Source organism: Gopherus flavomarginatus, chromosome 14 (genome assembly GCF_025201925.1).
Source record: "Gopherus flavomarginatus isolate rGopFla2 chromosome 14, rGopFla2.mat.asm, whole genome shotgun sequence".
Taxonomy (NCBI): domain Eukaryota; kingdom Metazoa; phylum Chordata; order Testudines; family Testudinidae; genus Gopherus; species Gopherus flavomarginatus.
This window is the reverse complement of record NC_066630.1, coordinates 38,927,900-38,952,363: the sequence shown is the minus strand read 5'-3', so window position 1 is coordinate 38,952,363 and position 24,464 is coordinate 38,927,900. Positions and strand designations below refer to the sequence as shown.

Below are 24,464 nucleotides of genomic sequence, written 5' to 3'. Positions count from 1 at the left end.
CTCAACCTTGCTCTTCATTAAACCAGTTCTGATTTTTCAGACTGTGTAAGAGCTATTGTGGCACCCTGAATGGCTGATACTTTTGCCAGTTAACAGAATCCTCAGTACAAGGAGTGTTACATAAACTCCAGATGGTGCAGGAAGCAATGCTGGTGACTCAGAAGACATCACTGTTTCCTTCAAGTCAGTTCTCAGTCTATGCATCAGTTTGGCGTTGGGGGCCCTGTGCTACTGGAGATGACATTTCAGAATACAGATAAAACTGTGGTTAAACCAAGAACACGCTGCTAGAGGAATATTTATGCTACACAGAAATAGCGGACGTAGGCCCTAACCGGCAAGCTACAGGCTATGTTTAAATACAAGACCTTATGCTGACCGTTTCCATTCTTTGTGTGCATAGGGGGGTTTATCAAATGGGTTTGAGCTTGGATGCTGAGGAGCGATGTCTCCCAGTTGTAAGTCTACCAGTACAGTTGCCTGATGCTGCCAGGTCTCCCTGGGAAATGAGAAATCCAGTCTGAATGGATTTCACCTGACTAAAGGTTTCAAACCAAACAAAAGACAAGCCAACCAACTGATCCATGAATGACAAGACAGTTACTAGAGGTCAGGGCAGAAATCCAGCCAGCCCATCCTCACTAGCCCAGTCCCTGGTCCCTCCTCGGTACTGCCCAAACAATTCGCTGTAATGGCTCAGCTCCAAGGCCTGCCCTACCAAAAGCCTATGCCCAAGGCACAAACCTGCACCAGCCTAGTGAAGAAGGGTTGGGGAAAATGTACGCAGGCCAGTGAGTTCTACACACTCTGTTGAAGTATCAGGGGGTAGACGTGTTAGCCTGTGTCCACAAACACAATGAGGAGTCCCGTAGCACCTTAAAGATTAACAGATATATTTGGGCATAAGCATTTGTCGGTAAAAAAACCACTTCCTCAGATGCATGGAGCACTGAGAGAGCCAAGGGGCTGCACAAGATCCGGATGTCCACACCCAACAAGCCCAGCCCATTCATAGGTCCTACTCTAATCCCACTCCCGCCCCCAAACCCTCCTAATCATGCAGGCCCCATCACCACCCCTCTTCCTCCAGCCCAGCACCCCCTGATCCTTTGCAGGCTCCCCACACCATCTCACTTCCTCCTGCCCTGCCCTCCTCACCGAGCCCACATGGGCTCTGCCACCACCCCGCTTCCTCCAGCCCAGCCCCCCAACCTCATGGGGACCCCACCACCCCAACCCTGATACAGGCCCTATCCCCCGCTTCCTCCAGCCCAGCCCCGCCCCCCTGGACTCATTGCAGGCCCCTCACCACCCCACTTCCTCCAGCCCAGCCCCCCAACTTCATGGGGACCCCACCACCCCAGCCCTGGTACTGGCCCTATCCCCTGCTTCCTCCAGCCCCGCCCCCCTGGACTCATTGCAGACCCTTCACCACCCTCACTTCCTCCAGCCCAGCCCCCCAACCTCATGGGGACCCCACCACCCCAGCCCTGATACAGGCCCTATCCCCCGCTTTCTCCAGCCCAGCCCCGCCCCCCGGACTCATTGCAGGCCCCTCACCACCCCCACTTCCTCCAGCCCAGCCCCCCAACCTCATGGGGACCCCACCACCCCAGCCCTGGTACTGGCCCTATCCCCTGCTTCCTCCAGCCCCGCCCCCCTGGACTCATTGCAGACCCTTCACCACCCTCACTTCCTCCAGCCCAGCCCCCCAACCTCATGGGGACCCCACCACCCCAGCCCTGATACAGGCCCTATCCCCCACTTCCTCCAGCCCAGCCCCGCCCCCCGGACTCATTGCAGGCCCCTCACCACCCCCACTTCCTCCAGCCCAGCCCCCCAACCTCATGGGGACCCCACCACCCCAGCCCTGGTACAGGCGCTATCTCCTGCTTCCTCCAGCCCCGTCCCCCAGACTCATTGCAGGCCGCTCACCACCCCACTTCCTCCACCCCAGCCCAGCCCAGCCCCCCCTCGACCCATTGCAGGCCCCTCACCACCCCACTTCCTCCAGCCCAGCCCCCCAACCTCATGGGGACCCCACCAACCCAGCCCTGGTACTGGCCCTATACCCCGCTTCCTCCAGCCCCGCCCCCCTGGACTCATTGCAGGCCCCTCACCACCCCACTTCCTCCACCCCAGCCCTGGTACTGGCCCTATCCCCCACTTCCTCCAGCCCAGCCCCGCCCCCCGGACTCATTGCAGGCCCCTCACCACCCCACTTCCTCCAGCCCAGCCCCCCAACCTCATGGGGACCCCACCACCCCAGCCCTGGTACAGGCGCTATCTCCTGCTTCCTCCAGCCCCGTCCCCCAGACTCATTGCAGACCCTTCACCACCCTCACTTCCTCCAGCCCAGCCCCGCCCCCCACCGCCGCACGGGCCCCACCCAGCGCTCGCCCCGCCCCGGCCCAGGGCGGGCGGCCCGCGGCCCCGCTCACCGGCAGGGGCGCGCCCAGCAGGCGGTGCAGGGCGGGCAGCTGCGCGCCCAGCGGCAGCGCCTCCAGCAGCGGGTGGACGGGCGCGCGGCGCGGCTCCGGGAAGCTGGCGCACGAGAAGGGGTCGCTGTCGTCCAGGTACTGCAGGCGGCAGAGCGCGGCGCCGGGCCCGGCCTCCATGGGCGCAGCGCAGCGGTGCTCCCCGCGCGCCCACCCGGCGCAACTGCCCGCGCGCCGCCCGCCCGGCCCAGGGCAAGGCCGAGCCCGCCCCGCGCGCCGCCCCGCTGCCTCTCCTGGGGCGGGGCTACGGCTCGCCAGCCAATCGCTGGCCGGTAACCGAGACAACCGGCCACTACAGAGCAGCCGATTGGCCAGCGCTGCCGGCAGGCGGTGTCCGGCTGCGGCTAACGGGCCCCGCGGAGCAGCTGCTCCGGGCAGGTGGGGCCTGGGGGCTTAGCGCACCCCAGCGGGCGGAGCCAGCTACGTGCGGCTGCTGCAGGTAGGGGGCAGCGGCACCAAGTGCCTGGGGGCGCGCGGCAGTGGGAGGGGGCGCAAGAGTGAGGAGAGGAAGGGGTGCAGGGGCTCGGGAAGGGGGGGGTGCAGGGGGCCGGGGAGGAGGAGACGTGGGGGGGAGGGGGCGCAGGGGGCTCGGGAAGGAGTGCAGGGGTACGGGGAAGGGGGCCCGGGGCCTGGGAAGAGGATGGGGGGATCAGGGGGGGGATCAGGGGAGGAGGAGACATGGGGGAAGGGGCCACACGGGGCTTAGGAAGCAGTGCAGGGGCACGGGGAGGAGGGGGTGCAGGGAGCCCAGGAGGGGGTGCAGGAGGAAGGGGAGGAGGGGGTGCAGGGGGGCTGGGAGGGGGCCCAGGAGGGGGTACAGGGGGAAGGGGAGGAGATGGGGCACAGGAGGGAGGCACAGGTGGTAGTAGAGAAGGGGATACATTAACATCACCATAGGCACTAGGAGCGTAAGGGGTGCCCAAGTGGGGTCATGTGATGGCGCTTACATGGAACGTGCTAGCTGCTGTACAGATCTGTGCCATAAGGGACTGTGCAGGCAGTTAGCTCAGGATGGAGCTGTTGTCTTCCCCACACCCCTTGTCTGCCATGCGCCACTGGTTCTGCTCAGGTTCCCTCACCCCTGTGCAGGGCTAAGCCCTGGCAGAACCATGTCACCAGCCTGGGCCCTGGCCCTTCCCAGCACTAGGAGAGAAAGGACATCTGGGGCTAAGGCTCTCATTAAAGTTGCTAATCACCAGATGTGCCCACTAGAGGGTGTTTGGAATCCCTGGCCTGCGGTTCTTTGATGAGCCAGCGTGCTAGCTGCACAGCGGTGATTCTTGCGAGGCCTGGCTGAACATGGCACTGACACACCCACAGGGTATTGCTCAGGCCACTCACATGGTCAGTGCTGTCCTGGAGCCTTTGGCGCACATGGGGCTGATTTCTGCCCCTTGGCTGTTGACAACCTTTGACCCTGACACAACTGCATGTTGGTGGCCAGGTGGAAAGATCTCCTAGAGCCACACGTGTCAGCGAGCGCACCCCGGCACTCACATGTGCTCAGCTCCAGGGACCTGGGGAGTCCCAGGCTGAAGTCCCAGCAGAGGAGTCTGGCAATGCACATTTTTCACAGTTGCTGATGAAATGATGGCCCCTGTCATTCACACATGGATTGCAAATTACAGTGGCCAGCTTTTATTTGACCTTGTTCTATTCTGTAACAATCTTTTCTCTGTATTGAACAGATCACTGGGATGGCGAAGGAGTAACTCAGGGAGGTACAACTCTCTAGTGCCAGTTCCACAGCCAGTTGGAACCACCATGTGCCTCTGTGCTGCACACAACAGACTTAGAGAGCTTCACAGCTGTGGCTGGGACAGAATCCCCATCACCTGCACCAAAGCACAAGGCCCCGATGCCTGAGCTAATGGAGAATCTCTGCTATCTGTTAGCAGTGCAGGGCCCATGACAGCCAGGAAACTATGAGAGATATATGCATTTACACACCAGCCTGTTCATTACACACTTGCCTATATAGACAAAGCTTGCCTCAGAACCAGCTGTTCAAATCTTCCATTTGACATCAACATAAGAAATCTTTGTGCACCAAGTGCTTCCATCCCGTAACTTCCAGTCTTTGCATGGGCTTGTCTGAGATGGTTGGGACATTGTATAAAAAGAAAGACGACCCTGTTTACATTAAGGTATCACCATTTGTGCACAATTGTGATAAATCTTATACAAGTATGTCTTGTAAGGTATCCATGAAAGTCTTATGATCTGCTAAGTATTATTTTCCTATTTAAATCCATATATCACCATTATATCTGAAGTTATGAAGATTTGCTGTGTGTTTGTATCTCACATGTGTTGTGTTCCTGGATATCACCCACAAGACAGATTTGCATCAAGGCTAGTCAGCCATGTGTTGATGGCCCATAAGGAGAATCATCTCTTCAGTGAGTCCTCCTGAGTATTCTCAAAAGGCATGCTGACATTGGATGACCCATGACTCAGCAATGGCATGTAAGGACAGGTAATCCAAGACTTTGTTTGTGCCAGTAACTTTCCATGCACATCAGCTGAGTATATAAAAGTGGAGACTGTGACATCACTTCTTAGCCTCTTTCCTGCTCCACATCTCTGGATTATGATTTCTAACAAGAGTTTAGGACAATGGACTGAGGGCCCCAATATTTGGGATGAACCAGAGCCACTTATTACAAACTGGCAGATTTAACATCATTGGTATTAACCTGATCTACAAACTCTGAAATCACCTGTAATGTATATGATTCATTTAAACCTCTTAACTCTTCCTTTTTTGTATACTAATAAATCTTTAGATTTTAGTTACTAAAGGATTGGCTACCAGCATGGGTCTGGGTGAAATCTAAAGTATATTTTGACCTGGAGTGTGTGTCTGGTTCTTTGGAATCGGAATAACCTAATATATGTGATTCTTGGTTTAATAATCATTTATCCCAAGTCTGGATGGTGTATGAGGGGCTAGAGGGCCTGAAGGAGATTCTGTGGCTTCCTGGGATCGTTAATAGTTCTGCCATCTTTCTTTGGAAAATTTCAGGTGCACTGATAATCCTCAAAAGTAAACTCCCCCTAAGGGTGTGATAAATTAGGTTAGTTTAGCACTTTATGTGATTTTAAAGGAATTTGCCAGAATCCCTTTGAGGCATCCAGCTTGGAGAATACTGTATCTCATTTCATTTTGTGGAGTAAGTCAGCCCGTGTCAAGAGCATATTTTCCCCACAGCTACTTCATTGTCTTTTTAAGATCCACACGGATGCATATTTTTCCATTTTTCATTATAACTGGTATCACTGGGGCACATCATGCTTTTGGCTCAGCAATTTTCTTGATTATGCCAATCATTCTATTCTCTTCAATGCCATTTCCACTTTATGAAGTAGTGGGATAGGAATCGTGCGAGATGTATGTACACTATACAGTGCAGCATTGTCTCTTAAGGTTATTTGTACTGGATCTCCTGTCAAAAGTTGAATATCACCAAATATTCCATCGAGTTCTTCCACCTTTCTCACTAGGCCCATCATAGGGTGTTGGTTTGTGGTGCTTTGATCACATACAATCTGAACACACAGCTTTAGTCTTTGTAAGCAAATGCAGGCAGAGCTCTTATAAAACATTCAACGTTTCCTCATGGTTCTTGAATTCTTTGGTGAAAACATGCTCTTTCATTAAACCACATTTCTCTGAGGTATAAAGTATGCATCAAACATAGCCAGAGCCCTTTAATAGTTGTCTTTGTGGCTGTCTTCACTAAAGCCAAAGGATTTAAAGATATACGCTGCCTTGCTTCCCCATAGCATAAATTAGATACCTGTATATCTCCAGGGTTTTTTTTGTGGAATTTAATTGCAATTCAAAAACTTTCAAAATACTGCTTCCAGCCGTCTATTGTGAAGGTTTGTGAAAGCTGACATTTTCTGGGGCATTGAAGAGTGGCATGTTGATGAGATCCTGCATCATGTTCCTTCCGTCTGTAATCTTTCCTGTTTTCCATATGTTTCTGTTCTCAGTTAACTTCTGACACCTGGCATGCTCCTCTACCAGCTGTGGACTGTCTACAGAGCTTGCTTACACACTCCACCTGTGTTCATACATTCCTTTAATGTTCTGCCAGGTGTGGGTGAGGCTCATTTAAATCAGATCTTGTGCACAAAGTGTCACCTAGTGGCTGAATAATGTAATACAGATTGGCTTAGCGGCTGTAATGGAATGCTAGAGTCTGCTTGGACAGAGCTCAAAGTATAACAGAAGTAGCAATCAGCCCTCAAAAGCAGTGTGATCGATAGGGTGACCAGAAAGCAAATGTGAAAAATCGGGCCAGGGTGGGAGGTAATAGGAGCCTATATAAGAAAAAGACCCAAAAATCAGGACTGTCTGTATAAAATCGGGACATCTGGTCACCCTAGTGATCAAGGAAAACCAAAGGGTGCTGGGTAAATAGAGCTGCTAGAGAATCAGGATCTATGAGAAAATGCTGAGGTTGGTTGGACTAAGGGATGACAAGGAGCCTGTATGGCCTTTCTGGAAGGATGCCTGGAGTTCTGTCCCCAACAGGTAAGGGAATAATATAGTTGTATCTCTTGTAAACCTTCATGAGGGCAGGTCTTCACTATACCCCAATCCGGCAGGTAGAGATCGCTCTATCAGGGATCGATTTATCGCGTCTCATCTAGATGCAGCTAAAGCAATCCCCGAATGTGCTCCCCATTGACTCTGGAACTCCACGAGAGGCGGAAACGGAGTCGATGGGCGAGCAGCAGCGCTTGACTCACCACTGTCCTCACGGCCAGGTAAGTTGACCTAAGATACGCCGACTTCAACTATGCTATTTGCCTAGCTGAAGTTGTGTATCTTAGGTCGACCGCCCTCCCAGTGTGGATCAGGGCTAAGTCAGGGTGTGAGCTGCTCAGTGCCAGCATCAGGAAGAAATCTACCCAAACAGTCTGATACTGAATGGAGTCATTAGAGCGAGGTTTCCACTTTCCCCTACCACTTCCAAAATGGGCAACAAGATACCTAACCATGTACACTGTTGGTCTGTTCCACTGCAGCAGTTCTTGCACATTCAGTCCCCTGCTAATACAAGACAGTAGGGTGTACTATTCAGCTAAAGTATTGACTTGGAATATTCTAGAAATATTTGAAAATATTCAGCGTTTGGGTATTGCAGCAGAACTCCTCCCATATACGTTTCTATGCCCCCCACCATCAGGGATCTGGGGGCCCTGCTGTTCTCATGGTCTGTTCCCCTCCCCCCAATATGAGCAGGTATCAATGGGCCCCTGTTCTGAGATTATCTGAGCCCTCTTCCTTCCCCCTAGGTGTGTGCCTCTAGGAGTTTCTAAGCCACTTTCCCTGACCACTCCTCAATGTGGGATCTGATCCCCTGTCCCCCCTGGGGGGGTGTAAGCCCTTTCCTTGGTAAGCCAGGATTTGAGGGTCCTTTTCCTTCTGAAAGTGTCTGAGCCTGTCCCCCATGTGATCTGGCAAAGGGGGAAGCCCTTCCTCTCTGCATGGGGAGCTGAGAACATACCCCAAGAACACACTGCTGAGACTGAGGTCAGAAGATGTAGGACAAGCATATCACAGGCTTTCAAGCACTGGCCTCAAGGGGTGGGGTCAATAAAGACACCCACTGAGATTAATGGAGCAGCTCACCTATCAGAGCTCTTTTTCAGGCTGTATTCCTCTCCCCCTGTTCCCATTCAAGGGAGACCATGCCATTGAGATGTATGGGCCACTTCACACCTCCCTGAGCCTCTTATGCTTTCAGGATTGGCAGGGATCTCAGGAGGTCATCTAGTCCAACCCTCTGCTCAGAGTAGGACCAATCCCCAGACAGATTTTTACCCCAGTTCCCTAAATGGCCCCCTCAAGGACTGAACTCACAACCCTGGGTTTAGCAGGCCAATGCTCAAATCACTGAGCTATTCCTCCCCCCATATATAGCACAGCCCTTGCTGATGATTAATTTAATACAATATTATAGCAGAGTACCAGCTCTGATATAGTTAAGATTGAGAAGACTTTTCTGTTTAAAGGTCAATTCTTCTAAAATTGGCATGCTTCCTCAGCTTATCTTGAAATCTGCTATGGTTGATAGGGGTACAGGGTAGGGTTAGTGATCCAAATCTGGGGCTATTTGAGTGAGATGTTCCCGGAATATAGCCCCCTAAATAAAACAGCTTTCCCTGGGGGGCCACGTGCCGAAGGTTGCCGATTCCTGGGATAGACAATGGCCCATCAGCTTTGATAATACTTGGCTGGACTTATCCTTTATCTTTGAGAACAGGTTCACTCACTTCCTAGACCTGTCTCGTAAACAAACGTCAGTCATGGTTTCAGCTTATGTTCATAAATTCACATATAACGTTGTTAGATACATTTCACCATGATGTAACTGACCAGAAAGTTATTAGTTTTCAAATGATACCTCCCAAGGTGTACTTTGTACAACGATGATTATAATAGCATGTGAATACAGGGGTACATTCCATCATAGGAGCCCAGAAGGTGGGTGGTAGAGGAGCCCAAGTGGGATGAAAGAACTCTTTGTGGGGTTACACTTTTGTTATTCCAGATGGGGGGACGTTTTAATTATTGACTTGGCTGGAAGGCTAAGCCGCAGGTGGATATAGCCTCCTGAGTCAATGGGTGCCACGTTAGAGATCAGGATAAGGACCCAAGGACTGGAACCCAGGTGTACAGAGCTTTGGGTAGCTGATATCCCCACAGTGCTACCAAGAGGCTATGCAGAGGCACACCCAGGAAGCACTGTGGAGAGTAGGTGCCACAGGAAGTACCTGCCAAGAGACCCAGAGTGACAGTATCCTGCAGCCCTCTGATTGGCCAAGTGTCCCTACTTAACCCCAGGGGTTGCCCGAGAAAGTTGTCTGGGCAGCCACACAGATGTGCCTTGCTGCAATGCCAGACTTCCCAGCCTGACTTCAACATCAATTCTAGCCCAGTACTGCCTCTGAGCTCCTGTCTCTGACCCCAGCCTGACTCCGACTCTTATTTATGGGACCTGGCCTGGCGATTCCTTCTACTCTGGCCCAGTGACAATCGTCCCCAGTGGGCAGACCTTAGCCCACCAGTGACTGCAAGGCCAAACTGCCTATGTCCTGGCCCTTACAGTCAAAGCAGGCCCAGGCCTGTGGGATTGCTGCCCTCGCTGCAGTGATGAGGGGAATTTGCCCTGTGCACAACTGGGGGTGGGGCCTGTGCCCAGTGCTGCCTCTCTCCGAGCTCTAGCCCTGCTGCCAATGGAAGAGGTCGCTCTGCCCCAACTGCGACAGGGGAGTTAATGGCCCCGAGGGCAGCCCCAGGAGCAGCCTTGAAAGATGTAGCATGATTATAGTGACCAGAGGCCTGGGCCAGTGCCACTGAATACGGGGGAATGAAGCAGCACCTCGTTGCTAGGGACAAGGAGTAGAGGAGATAAATGACCTATCAACTGAGGCCTATGGCAGGTGAACAAGCCCACAGCCCTGCACCTTTGCACGTTACAAAGGTAACTAGATGCTTCCATGCACCTTTGTGTCCTGCTTTGTCTGCAGAGACCAGGTGTGTCTTGCTGCTGCTGGGCAGGGAGCCAATAGCCTTAGGCAAGTTGGCAACACAACAGCCTTGGAGACAAAGAATGGAGCTCAGCGACTGCCCTTCTCCCCCTGCAAAGAATCCTCTGCAAATGAATCCCCTCGCACAGGAAACACACATACAGCCTTGCTGGGATCCTGGCTGGCTGGTCACTGGGGGGCTGTGACATGCCACTGGAAAGATTCCTAAGACTTATTGCGAGGCTCCCCAGCCCAGCCCAGGAGGATCTGTTGTACAGATGACTGCGGTAATAGTGTGACAGCAGAGAGGAGTGGCTGCATTCCACGGCTGGGCGTGCACAGTCCTACTATCCATTCAAATGCAGCGTTCGTCATTCAGCCTTGGCCTGTTTGTCCCCAAACAGCTCTTCCTCCTTGAGCTGTCTCTGTTAAATAACGAGTGGTGCAGTCGTGTTCATGCTGTGTTGGTCCCAGGATATTGGAGAAACAAAGTAGGGGACCAAATTCTGTTGGTGAGAGGACAAGCTTTGGCACTTACACAGAGCTCTTCTTCAGGTCTGGGAAATGGAGCAGCTACAGTTTAGGTTTCATCCTAGGTGAGAGTAGCCTGAAGACTGAGGGCAGAACGTTGTGAGGTTGTATCTCACATACTCTGGAGGGCTTTCTAGCCCCATATAGGGTCATGGGGGTGTGTGTGCACACTTTAAGCATACTCCGTATCCCAGCGCTCATCTTCCTTGTGCCTGAGGGTTGGGCATATGCTGCCTGAGCAGAGTTCTTACTTCTACTCCAAGAAGGGTCTTTGTAGCAGTGGCAGTGTGGAACTTGGTGCTTTTCTGGGTCCCCTGTGCTTGGTGTGCCGGTGGGAAGATGGGGGTCTGACAACCAGCTTGGGGTCTGTGGGCCTGATTCATCCTCAGGCCAATGCAGAGCCAGTTACTGAGTCAGCCAGCATCTCCCTCACTCTGAGGTTGCTTGGGCCCCTGTGACAGGCCCCCTTCACTCTGGTCCTAGTTAGGTTAGTCTGGCTGCAGTGGTCATTCCTTGGGGCCTGCAGCGGGGTGGTCACCCCACTCCTGCCCGGAGGGGTTGAAAGCAGCTCTGGAGAGGGCTGTGGCTGAGCAAAGACTGTTTAGCAGCCACAGCTGAGGCCAGGCCCCAGATGCCCCTATAAAAGGGCCATGAGCCAGGAGCTCAAGAGGAGACACTGTCCAGCTTCACTGAGAGAGAAGGACCTGGCTGCCTGGGAAACTGAGGAGGGTACCTAGAGTGGAGCAGTGCTGGGAAAGGGCAGAGGGAGCTGGGGAGCTCTGGCCTAGCAAAGCCCCAGGCTGCAGGCCTAGATAAGGGCCCACAAAAGGGTACCAGGGCAGCCCAGATATAGGCAGAGGCAGCTGGTTCAACCCCCCTTGCCGATGATGAGTGGTTTATAGACTGCAGTCTGTCCCAGGCAGGGCCAGCTCCAGCGTTTTTGCCGCCCCAAGTGGCAAAAAAAAAAAAAAAGAGCCGCGATCGGCAGCACTTCAGCAACAGCTCTACCGCCACCGCTTTATTTTTCAGCAGCAATTCAGCGGTGGGTCCTTTCCTCCGAGAGGGACTGAGAGACCTGCCGCCGAGGAGCTGGACATGCCGCCCCTTTCCGTTTGCTGCCCCAAGCACCTGCTTGGTGCGCTGGTGCCTGGAGCCGGCCCTGGTCCCAGGGAGCGGGGGCTAGATGGTGACTGGCTGTAGCCACTGAGGCAAGGGGAGGATAGAGGGGTTGGGGGCTCCCCTGGGTAGGGAGACCCAGAATGTGGGGGGGGGGGTACTGCAGAGGGCAGAACCACCAGAGAAAGGGCACTGGGGTCCAGGAGGGACATGGGGGCCAGTGGCAGGCGAGACATCAGCAGGCAGAGGGTGCTCCTGAGTTGGAGAAGAGCTAATTCCCTGGACGACCAGCAGGAGGCACCATGCCGGTGAGTCATCGCCCTGCTGCAGGGGCCTCACAGGCTTTGTTTTGTAATCTGCTATTCCATGTAGTGTCAAACAGTAGTATCCTCTGCTCTCCTGGCGTTACCCAAATTACTGCCGTGGCTGCTTGGTCATCACTGTCCACCTCCCTTCCCCAGATTAGAACCATTTCCTTCCTGCAAGATATAAACACCAGAGCCTATCACTAAGAATAAGCCACCTCTCTTTCAGGCCAGCTGCAGAGACCAACTATGGGAGAGGTTTGGTGGCGCCTGGCTGGGGAAGACCCAGAATCTGATTTTCAGAGATGCGGCTGCCCCCAGCTCCTGTTGATGGCACTGGCCACTCAGCATCTCTGGAAACGTGGCCATGCCCTGTATGGAGCCCAATGTACAAGCTCATTAGCACCAGCATGTCACAGGGCAAAGCTACTTTCCCCTGAACTGCTGTCAAGGTTTCAGAGAGAAATCCCTCTTCGGCCAGTGCTTTCCAAGCCATGGTCCGCACCCACCAGCAGCTGGCAGATGAGGATTGGCTGATCTGTCAATTAGTTGGCTGAAAATTAACCAAGCAATTCTTTAAAGAATGAGGGCTGCTGCTGCTTTGTTAAAAGTAGAGACTGGCTGATTAGTACAGGGTTGTTTGTTTTTTTTTCCAGGGCAGAAAAGGTGAAATATTGAAACCTGTGCATCCTATGACAGGCACCCTGGCACTACTCCACAGGTCCATGTCTGTCACTGCTGCAGAGTAAGCTCGCAGCGCCATGGCTCAGTGAGTCCATAGAGCAGGGAGGCACGTCTGTCACTGCTGCAGAGTAAGCTCGCAGCGCCATGGCTCAGTGAGTCCATTGAGCAGGGAGGCACGTCTGTCACTGCTGCAGAGGAAGCTCGCAGCGCCATGGCTCAGTGAGTCCATAGAGCAGGGAGGCACGTCTGTCACTGCTGCAGAGGAAGCTTGCAGCAGAATCCTTTCAGTGCTACCAGAGAGCCACTGACCACTTCTGCAGAGGAAATTTGCCATGCTATGGGCTTCAGCACTACCATGGAGCTGCAGGCAGCTGTCCAACTGCTATGGAGGAAACTCGCATTGCTGAGTGTATAAAACACACTGTAAAATCTGCCTGTATTTTTGGCAATAACCATTCAAAAGCTTTGGAAGCATCTTCTCTAGGCTGTGAAAGCAGGTTTTGCCGGCTAAGGACATGACGTCAGTAATGTTGAGAGAAAAGGCAACAATAATTTAACCTTCTTCCTTTATTAATAATGGGCCTTCTCACAGAATACAAAACATCAAACCAGTCAAGGCTAGAACAAGATGTAGCCACTTCTTTGCTCTACTGTTAGATGAGTGCCTGGGGTGCAGAATGTTGCTAAGTGGTTGACGTAGGTAAGGTATGAGTGTGACAGTGTAGTCGATTTCTTATTGTGGAATCTTTGCCACTTGGATCTCTGTAGATGTTTAAATCTTTGAAAACAGTCTGTTGAGAAGAGTGGCGTTGATTGGGCATGCTGTGCTGGAGCCCCTGACAGTCATTGCTTGAGTGCAAGGGATACTCTGCATTGGTTGCCATCAAAACCAAATAAAGATATAGGCCAACCACACCTATGGTTTGTCCCGATTTTGAGGAGTTTGTCCCACGTCCCGACCAGAGTACAGTCGGGATGCCATTTGTCCCGATATTTTGTTTCCTGGTCTCAATAATAATGGGGAATTTCAACTATTCCCATTTGACTGGTGTGACAAAGTTCCTCCTCTACCTTGGTGGGTCCTGTGCTTATTGGCCGATTTGCTCGCCTCACAGATTCACCCTGTGGGTCGGGAAACAGCCCAGAGACCTTCCCCTCTGGTAGAAGCCACAGTCCAGGTCAATTCCTCCTGGGTTTGATCAGGAGTTGGGAGGTTTTGGGGAGAACCCGGGCCCATCCTCTACTCTGGGTTCCAACCCAGGGCCCTGTGGACTGCAGCTGTCTGGAGTGCCTCCTGGTACAGCTGTGCAACAGCTACAACTCCCTGGGCTACTTCCCCATGGCCTCCTCACAACACCTTCTTTGTTCTCACCACCAGACCTTCCTCCCAATGTCTGATAATGCTTGTACTTCTCAGTCCTCCAGCAATATGCCTACTCACTCTCAGCTTCTTGCACATCTCTTGCTCCCAGTTCCTCAAACACACTTCCTCTCCTCTGGCTCCCCCTGGCCTGATTGGAGTGAGCTCTTTTATAGCATCAGAGGGGCCTTAATTAGAGTCAGGTGCTTAACAGCCTCATCTGACTCTTAGCAGGTTAATTGGAGTCAGGTGTTCTCATTAGCCTGGCTACCCTGGTCACTCAGGGAACAGAAAACTGCTTATCCAGTGGCCAGTATATCTCCCTTCTACTACTCTGCTGTACCCGGCCCTGTTTTTCCTGGCCAACTTCCGGACGGCGATTCTGGAGTTCTTTTGGCCAGGGACGCACTGGGTCTCTGCAGGGGTCCTCCACCTGCCCCTGGAGGAGGGAGGGCAGGGCCTGAAGTGCTTACGCGCTCAGGTCCATGTCTTCCGCCTCCAGGCCCTGCAGAGGCTCCTGTTTGGTGCGGGTAGTCCGGCGTGGAGCGTATTGGCGCACGCCTTCCTCCGCCGCTTCCGAGGGCTCCGATACGACCGGCAGCTCTTTTACCTCCATCCGAGAGGTCTTCCGCGAGACCTCTCCGGGCTGCCGGTCTTCTACCAAGACCTCCTCCGGACCTGGCAGCTCTTTTCAACGACCAGGTCCGTGGCGGCCACCATGGAGGTTGACCTCCTCGCGGAGCCCCTGCTACACAATCCCCAGCTTCGTGTGCCGGTGGTGGAGTCCCCCACGGTGTGCCAGAGGCTGGTCTCGGCGGGAGTCACCAGGGTCGGAGACCTCCTGGACTACGACCGGGGAGACTGGCTGGATCCCCTGACGCTCGCTCAGCGCATGGGGCTCTCCAGACCTCGTACTCCCCAGCGCGTACTTCAGGAGGTGAAGGCCGCTTTACTGCCTGCTGCTCGGGCTTACCTCGACCGGATCCTGCGAGAGGGCACGCCCCGCCCACCCTCCACCCCAGGCCCCGTGGACATTTTTATCGGGCCCCTGCCCCGTGGACCCAATCGGCCCCCTCACCCTTTCACTGCCAGCCGGCTGCATGAATTGCAGCCGGTTCTGTTCCAGACCGTGCCACGGAAACATCTGTACTCGCTCGTGCTCCATACCCTTCACTACCTCACCCTCGCGTCCTGCCCCGATACCAAATGGCGGGACCTCCTGCCACCTCTCGAGGGTGAGGAGCCCCGGTGGGCCAGCTTGTACTCTGCCCTGGTCCCGAGGCCTGCCGGGGATATCAGTTGGCGGCTCCTTCACGGAGCCGTGAGCACGGGCGTGTACTTGGCGCGGTTCACACCTGTCCCTAGCACCTGCCCTTTCTGTGGTGAGAAGGAGACCTTGGCGCACGTTTATTTGGAGTGCACCAGGTTGCAGCCCCTGTTCCGGCTCCTCCTGAATATTTTCTTGCGTTTTTGGTGCACTTTTCCCCTCACCTTTTTATCTACACGCTCCCCATCCGTGGCCCCATGAAGTCGCGGGATCTCCTTCTCAACCTCCTCTTGGCCCTGGCCAAACTGGCCATCTACAACACCAGGGAGAGGAGGTTGGCCGACGGGATTTCCTGCGACTGTAGGGCCTATTTCCGCTCCTCTGTCTGTTCACGCATCCGGGCAGAGTTCCTATGGGCGGCGACCACTGGCTCCCTTGATGCCTTCGAGGAGCAGTGGGCGTTGTCCGGGGTTCTCTGCTCGGTGTCCCCATCAGGTTCCCTTCGTTTAGCCCTATGACCTCACTCCCGATCCTGTTTTTTCATTAGTTGTCCCCCGTAATTACTTGGTGTCCCAGACCTGTGGGTCCTCCCCTTAGGCTGGGGGGAGGCCCTTTAGAAGTGGGCGGGCGCCCCCGCTGGATGCCAATAGGACTACTCTGCTGTTCCCAACTGGACTGGGTCTATTACACTGGGTACAAGTCACCTCAGGACAGGATGCAGTGATAAAGTTTCTTCACACCTTAAATGTCTGCTTCTTGGAGCAGCTAGTCCTGGAGCCCTCTAGTGAAGAGGCAATTCTTGATTTAGTCCTAAGTGGAGCACAGGATCAGATCCAAGAGGTGAATAGAGCTGGACCGCTTGGTAATAGTGACCATAATATAATTAAATTTAACATGCCTGAGGTGAGGAAAACACCACAGTAGCCCAACACTGTAGCATTTAATTTCAGAAAGGGGGACTATGCAAAAATGAGGAAGTTAGTTAAACAGAACTTAAAAGGTACAGCACAAAAAGTGAAATCCCTGCAAGCTGCATGGAAACTTTTTAAAGACGCCATAATAGAGGCTCAACTTAAATGTACTCCCCATATTATAAAACATAGTAAGAGAAACCAAAAAAGTGCCACCGTGGCTAAACAACGCAAAAAGGCATCCTTTAAAAAGCGGAAGTTAAATCCTAGTGAGGAAAATAGAAAGGAGCATAAACTCTGGCAAATGAAATGTAAAAATTATAATTAGGAAGGCCAAAAAAGAATTTGAAGAACAGTTAGCCAAAGACTCAAAAAGAAATAGCAAAAACATTTTTAAGTACATCAGAAGCAGGAAGCCTGTTAAACAACCAGTGGGGCCACTGGACGATCGAGGTGCTAAAGGAGCACTCAAAGACAACAAGACCATTGCATTGCGGAGAAACTACATGAATTCTCTGCATCAGTCTTCATGGCTGAGGATGTGAAGGAGATTCTCAATCCTGAGCCATTCTTTTTTAGGTGACAAATCTGAGGAACTGTCACAGATTAAGGTGTCATTAAAGTAGGTTTTGGAAAAAATTGATAAATTAAACAGTAATAAGTCACCAGGACCAGATGGTATTCATCCAAGAGTTAATGTGAAATTGCAGAACTACTAACTGTAGTCTGTAACCTATCATTGAAATCAGCTTCTGTACCAAATGACTGGAGGAAAGCTAATGTGATGCCAATACTTAAAAAGGGCTCCAGATGTGATCCCAGCAACTACAGGCAGATAAGCCTGACTTCAGTACCGGGCAAACTGATTGAAACTATAATAAAGAACAATATTGTCAGACATATAGATGAACCTAATTTGTTGAGGAAGAGTCAACATATTTTTTGTAAAGGGAAATCATGCCTCACCAATCTACTAGAATTCTTTGAGGGGGTCAATAAGTATGTGGACTAAGGGGATCCAGTGGATGTAGTGTGCTTAAATTTTCAGAAAACCTTTGACAAAGTCCCTCACCAAAGGCTCTTAAGCAAAATAAGCTGCCACAGGATAAGAGGGAAGGCCCTCTCATAGATCAGTAATTGGTTAAAAGATAGAAAACAAAGGGTAGGAATAAACGGTCAGTTTTCAGACTGGAGAGAGGTAAATAGTGGTGTCCCCCGGGGGTCTGTACTGGGACCTGTGCTGTTCAACATATTCATAAATGCTACCATCCTTGTTTCTCAGCACTTGAGACCAGAGTTCCCCAGCTGAGTAGTTTCCAGGCTCCAGCTTGGAGTTGATGTCTGATGATACAGTGCTCATCGTAGAGCTGATCAAGTTCCACTGTTTTCTGGGGGTTTACAGCTGTCACGGCCGCAGACAGATCCTTGTATTTGAATGCCCTATTAACACTGATGTTCAAGCACTGGGTATTGAACAAGTAGCCAGTTGTTGAAAAATCAAACCATTTCTCCAAATATAGGATCAACACATCATAAAATTTCATGAAGTCTTGCTAAAGATATGCAGCAGTGACAGGCAGCATCTCAGTTAATGCATTTTCAACTCTGGAGCCAAAGAATTTGTCACTCTTCCATTACTGAATCTTAATTCTCAGAGTATTTATTATGGCATACACTTCACATGCTGTCATACTCTCATTTTCCAAACAGAGCACAGTATCATTGAAGATTTTCAGGACATTCGTGAGGAAAAACAGATGAACCTCAACTTTGCTAGGCCCCTCACCTTCTTCACCATTTTCCATGTCCGAGAACGACATCCATAGCAGGGGTCGGCAACCTTTCAGAAGTGGTGTGCTGAGTCTTCATTCATTCACTCTAATTTAAGGTTTCACATGCCAGTAATACATTTTAACGTTTTTAGAAGGTCTCTTTCTATAAGTCTATAATATATAACTAAACTATTGTTGTATGTAAAGTAAACAAGGTTTTTAAAATGTTTAAGAAGCATCATTTAAAATTAAATTAAAATGCAGAGCCCCCCAGACCGGTGGCCAGGACCCAGCCAGGGTGAGTGCCACTGAAAATCAGCTCGCGTGCTGCCTTCGGCACACGTGCCATAGGTTGCCTATCCCAGATCCATAGAGATGTTGGGCACTTCTCACTGCCCAAAGAAACAAAGTAGCACTTAACAGCCTGTGACGCATTTACAAGCCTGTTTACAGCTGGGAAAAGACTCAACCAGCGCGTCAGAACGTCGTGCAGTAAAGTGGCATACTCCATATCCACAAAGTCAAACATATCCTTCAATGCTGCTACTCTCTTAGCTGAACTGCTGAAATGATTGAACGTCTTAATCACCAGAGTCTCCATGTCAACTTGTAGGGTATTGCTACCATGTTTCATGGCATTGTGCACAACATGGGCAGGGCAGTTTGCAGGCAAGATATTTTCGTTTTGTTTTTTGAAAATTCTGGCACACTGATTGTCGCTTTCCATAATTCACGTTTGCATTATGAGCACAGTAGGAAGACACTTTGTTTAGGTCTAGATTTTGTGTTGAAAGTTTTCCAGGTAATGTGTTGCTTATTGCCTCTGCGGTCTCTTTGCTTTGCTCATAGAAGTCTAACAGTTTATCTTGGACCCCATGTTCAGGTCTCCAGTATCTCAGCGATAAGGGGAAAGTTTTCACATTGCTCTTGTTAGATGCATCTGTGGCAACTGAGAAATAGGGACCGTCTGGCTTGCTGAGGTCAAAATTCTGTTGAGAGGTGACAGCACATTTTTTATCAATACCTCTGCTTTAGTCCGGCCACAGCTGACATGCTTTGCAATCGTTGAATCTGGATGCAAAGTAGGTGCCAGTTTAAGTTCACAGTCACACGAGCGATAGGAGTGTTGATGGACGACTGTGTGGTAAACTTGAGTTAGCACAACAGCGATAACCTTGTTACTGAAGGATTCATTTGGCCGGCTGAAAAAATGTGAGACCAAGGTATTGCTCTTGTGAGTCTTGGAGTTTTGTTCATGATTTTTTGAATCAGCAGGATGCTTAACATCAGACTCCCCGCCATGGCAAATGCTAAATTCCTTCTTGCATACTTCACAAAAGGCTTTTGAATCACCCTTGTAGGATTTCCGAATCCAGGTGTAAGTGGCTTCCCATTCTGTCCGGTATCTGAACTATCTTTGCTGGGTTTTGGTAGTTGGTTCCTCCCTTGCTGTTGCCATTTTGGGTGGGGTTTTCAGCTGAAGATCATTAGCTAGCTACCTAGCTAGCCACTGAAAAGAACCGTGCAGTCTCTGTGCTTCTTACATGTTATTACGTGCCCACTGTAGTTTGTCCTACGGTATGCACTGTGGTTCAGAACTGTAAACTACAGATCCCTACTGTAAACTGTGTTACACCTGAAAACAACCTGAAAAACCAAAATTGCCAGTAGATAACAGATCCCAATCGGGTTTCATGGGACATTCCCAATCCACTAATTTTCTATTTCACTACTAAATTTTACCTGACTATCGGGACAAATGGTGCCCCGATTATACATTGGGCACATGTAAGCTGCCAGGTGCAATCCCTGCTTGCCAATGTGGGTAAGTGACCTGGGCAGCAGCTTAGCAGCACTCAGCCCGGGCCTGCCCTGGGTGGAATCAGCATGTGCAGAGGCAGGTGCCTCCTTTCCTTGACTCTGCCATGAGCTAAGTGGACCAGTCTGCACACACTCTGCTGGGGGTGGGCCCATGCTGCGCCACACAGCTCCCCTGCCCAGTGCCCCCTGGATTCAGTATGCCCAGAGCCCCCCCACAATCCTCTCACATTTCCACCACAAATGCACAGTGCTGTGCACAACCCCACCGCCCAGCACTCCCCCCACCCACAGCCCCACCACAGCTGCCCAGCACCGCACACAGAACCCCCCACATGCTAGTGTTCCAATACGCACAGATTTCTCCTCCCTCCCTCCATGTGCCCTTCCGCACAGCCCCACCACCACAACTACACAGTGACCCATACAGACCCCTCCTGCCCAGTGCCCTGACACACACAGATCTCCCCCACTGCCCAGCACCCCCCAACAGGCCCCCACTGTCTGGCACCCCAAAACACACAAACTTCCCCCAGCACCCTCCACACCATCACAGCCCAGCAGCCCACACACACCTCCCAGGGCTGGTCTATACGTGAATAGCGTAGCTGAAGTCGAAGTATCTTAGATTGAGTTACCTTGGGTCCTCACGGCGCGGGATCGACGTCCGCGGCTCCTCCGTCGACTCTGCTACCGCCGCTCGCTCCGGTGCAGTTCCGGAGTCAACGGGAGCGCGTTTGGGGATCGATATATCGCGTCTAGATGAGATGTGATATATCGATCCCCGATAAATTGATCGCTATCTGCCGACAGGGCGGGTAGTCTGGACGTACCATCAGACACTCACTCCATCACACCCTGCCCCCTTTCCTGGCTGCACACACCAGCCCTGCTGGGAGGTCTCTGGCTCCTAGGGTCAGAGCGGCAAGGGGGGGTCTCCAGACTCTCCACGTGCTGCGCCTGCCACAAGCATGAGCTCCATGGCTCCCGTTGGCTGGGAAAAGCACCAATGGGAGCTGCTGAGCCGTGGAGCGGGGCTTGCAGGTGCCAGCAGCACACAGAGAGCCACCTGCCCCCCCGCCCTGACCCTAAGAGCCAGAGGGACCTGCTGGGGGGCAAGGTGGGGAGTCCTGGTGGTGCTTACCTGGGGTGGCTCCTGGGAAGCATCCTGCAGGTCCCTCTGGCTCCTAGGGTCAGGTGGTGCGGGGGGGTTGGAGAGGGCGGAGGGCTCTGCCTGTTGCCGGTGCCTGCAAGCTCTTCCCCTGCAGCTCTGATTGGGCAGGAGGGAGCTGGTGCAACACGCAGAGACCCCCTCCGCCTCTGTGCCTACGGGCTGCCCACACTGCAGGTTCCTGCCGGCGGGCAGGCGTGCTGCCAGGAGCTGTCCCAGAAAGCGCCGCCATGCCAGCCCCGGGACTTGGGCAGTGACTCATGCTGAGCGGTCCCCGATATCGGGACAAAGGGCATCCCAACTGATGTGAGACATTTAAGACAAATGTCTTAAAATCAGGACTGTCCTGATAATATCGGGATGTCTGGTCACTCTATATTGCCTCTATATAAATCCATGGTACGCCCACTTCTTGAACACTGTGTACAGATGTGGTTGCCCCGTCTCAAAAAAGATATATTGGAATTGGAAAAGGTTCAGAAAAAGGCAACAAAAATTATTAGGGGTATAGAACGGCTTCTGTATGAAGAGAGATTAATAAGACTGGGACTTTTCAGCTTGGAAAAGAGATGACTAAGGGGGGATATGATAGAGGGCTATAAAATCATGACTGGTGCGGAGAAAGTAATTAAGGAAGTGTTATTTACTCCTTCTCATAACACAAGAACTAGGGGTCACTAAATGAAACTAACAGGCAGTAGGTTTAAAACAAACAAAAGGAAGTATTTTTTCACACGCACACAGTCAACCTGTGGAACTCTTTGCCAGAGGATGTTGTGAAGGCTGTGAAGGCCAAGACTATAACAGAGTTCAAAAAAAGCTAGATAAGTTCATGGAGGATAGTTCCATCAATGGCTATTAGCCAGGATGGGCAGGGATGGTGTCCTTAGCCTCTGTTTGCTAGAAGCTGGGAATGAGCGACAGGGAAAGGCTCGCTTGATGATTACCTGTTCTGTTCATTGGCTGCTGTTGGAAGACAGGATATTGAGCTAGATGGACCTTTGGTCTGACCCAGTATGGCCGTTCTTATGTTCCTGAGAGCCCTGGCCATAGGGCCCAAGAGGAAGAAGGTTGAACTGGGGGGAAGATGGACAGACGTGGCGAGCTGTAGGGTGAAAGGGGGGTGAGGGAGGAGTGATAGGGTGGGCAGTGCGTACCACCATGTTCTGCTACCCTAAGGCACTGGAATAGTTCTGAAGGTCACATGCTGAGAAAGGCTGGATAGCAGGGCTTGGCCACACTGCCTGGGAAAGGGGCCAGTGACACCCATCAGCAGAGCCCTTTGTCTGGGGGCGGGTATGGGGATTCAGAGGGAGCAGATATGGGGGGTAGGAAAGGTCAAGAGATGGGAATTCAGGGGACCAGGTGGGAATTCAGGGGCAGGAATGGTTTAGGGGGCAGGGTGGAGCTGAAGGGGTGGTTCAGGGGCAGGTGGGGGTCCAGGGCTGGCAGGGGTCTGGGAATTGGAGAGGTTGAGGGGCAGGTGTGGAGCTAGGGGGGTTTAGGGGCAGGTGGGATGTCTTGGGGTTCAGGGGCAGAAGTGGTGCTGGGGGACGTTCAGGGATAGGTGAAGGTTGGGGGAAGTTCAGAGGCAGGTGTGGGGTCAGGGGGGTTGAGGGGTAGGTCTGGAGCTTGGGCTGGGCTGGGGGGGGCGTTCACGGGCAGATATGGAGACGGGGAGGTTCAGGGGCAGGTGGGGTGTCTGGGGGCAGAGGGGGTTTGGGAGCAGGTGTAGTGCTGGGGGGATTTAGGGGCGGGCAGGGTGTCTGGGGGCAGAGGGGGTTTGGGAGCAGGTGTAGGGCTGGGGGGATTTAGGGGTGGTTGTGGAGCAGGGCGGTTCGGGGGCGGGTGTGGGGCTGGGGGATGATTTAGGGGCAGGTGTGTGGCTGGGAGGGTTCGGGGGGCGGGTGTGGTGGTTCCCGGGCGGGTGTAGGGCTGGGGGGTGATTTAGGGGCAGGTGTGGAGCTGGGGGGGTTCGGGAGTAGGTGTGGGGCTGGGGGGTTCGGGGGCTGCGGCTGGGGGGGTTCGGAAGTAGGGGGGCTGGGGCAGAGGGGGTTCAGGAGCGGCTGGGGGGCTGGGGGCGGGGGCGTGCCTGCCCCACGTGCACGTGACACTCCCTCCCGCGCTCTCCCGGGGCCGGGGGAAGCCGCAGCCCGGCGGAGCGCGGCGAGCGGAGCGGAGCCGGCGCGATGCAGCCCCCCACGGGCCCCGCGCTGGCCTCTGCCCCCGAGAGCGCGCCGGGGGCGGCCCCGGGCTCGTCGCTGCTCCGCTGGCAGTGGCGGGAGGTGCAGGCGCCCTGCCTGGTGGCGGGCTGGATCCTGGTGGCCAGTCTGGCCAAGATCGGTGAGTCCCCCCCGGCACCCCCACCCCGGGATCCCGGCCCCCCCCTGCACCCTCCCGGGCCCCCCCCCCCGGAGCGCCGGGGCTCCGCGCCTGGCCGAGCAAGGACCCAGGTGTCCCGGGGGGCACCGGCCTGCCGCGCCCCCCGGGAAGTGCCCTGCAGCGGGCTCGGCTCTCGGGGGCGCGGATACCTGTAATCCTCGCCGGAGGGCCCCCACCCCGCGCTCCCGGTGCCTCTCGCCACCTCCAGCCAGCGGAGCTCGGCAGGCACCCAAGGGGCACCTGGCCACTGGGCAGGTACAAAAGGGTAATGCACGAAGGGGATGGAGCTGGGCTTCCCACCCGTGGGGGACCCGCAGCTGGCAGGCGCTTGCAAGCCCATTGTGGGGGGAGGGCCCCCCACTGTTTTCTCCCCTAACGTGGGGTGAGGAATTGGAAAAGGAGCAGCTGGAGAATAATCCTGCCTCGCTCATAATGCCAGGATACAGGCAGTGCCCTGCCCTCTCTCTCCTGGCACAGCGTGTGCTCCGACTAGGAGCTGGGCAGGCCAGGGCTGTGTCTTCCTATCAGGGCCAAGCACGTTGTGGTGCAACCCAGGCACCACCGGTAACCTCCAACAATTCTGGTCACCTTGCCTCAGAGAGGGTACAGCAGACTAGAAGGGCTCAGAGGACAGTAAACATGATTAGTAGAACCCAGTGCGGATACAAAATCTGCATACATAGTCTGCAGATATTCACCGATCTGCAGGACTCTAGCAATTAGTGGCACATAAAGACTTCTGCAGGAAAGGAGATTAAATCAATTAGGGCAATAGAGTTCAGAGGAGAGAGGAATAAAACGGTCTATGACTGGTCTATACTCAGAGTCACGAATGACCGTCCTAGAGGAGTTTCAGTGGTAGCCGTGTTAGTCTGTATCTCTAAGGTGCCACAAGGACTCCTCATTTTTTTTGACCTAGAGAAGGTCTCTCAGGTGGTCCTATTCACCCTAGAACAAATCACCCAATGAAATTCAGAGGCACCAAATTAAAGCTGTTAAATTTGTACACAGTTCCCAGCTGTGGAACTCATTGCCACAAGATGTCATTGAGGCCGAGAACATTGTGGGATTCAAAGAGGGTTAATGAGAACATCCACA

The 24,464-nt window shown here is 53.1% G+C and overlaps 2 protein-coding genes and 1 long non-coding RNA gene across 4 annotated transcripts in view; 2 read left to right on the top strand and 1 right to left on the bottom strand.

The window, feature by feature from the left end:
- The window catches only part of FHOD1 (formin homology 2 domain containing 1), a 68,315-nt gene extending 65,689 nt beyond the window's left edge, over positions 1-2,626 (bottom strand). Inside the window, exon 1 of one of the 2 annotated variants that reach the window (XM_050923148.1) lies at positions 2,442-2,626. In XM_050923148.1, the coding sequence (XP_050779105.1) occupies positions 2,442-2,618 (177 nt within the window). In that variant the 5' untranslated portion in view covers positions 2,619-2,626. The remainder of the gene's footprint in view (positions 1-2,441) is intronic. The other variant, XM_050923149.1, reaches the window with a different exon arrangement.
- Positions 2,627-2,786: 160 nt separating this feature from the next.
- Positions 2,787-6,121, top strand: LOC127034393 (uncharacterized). Its single transcript, XR_007769380.1, has 2 exons — positions 2,787-2,937; positions 4,187-6,121. It is a non-coding gene; the product is annotated as an uncharacterized LOC127034393 (long non-coding RNA).
- Positions 6,122-23,173: 17,052 nt separating this feature from the next.
- Positions 23,174-24,464, top strand: part of SLC9A5 (solute carrier family 9 member A5) — a 58,793-nt gene continuing 57,502 nt past the window's right edge. Inside the window, exon 1 of the mRNA XM_050923158.1 lies at positions 23,174-23,327. Coding sequence (XP_050779115.1) covers positions 23,174-23,327 — 154 coding nt within the window. The remainder of the gene's footprint in view (positions 23,328-24,464) is intronic.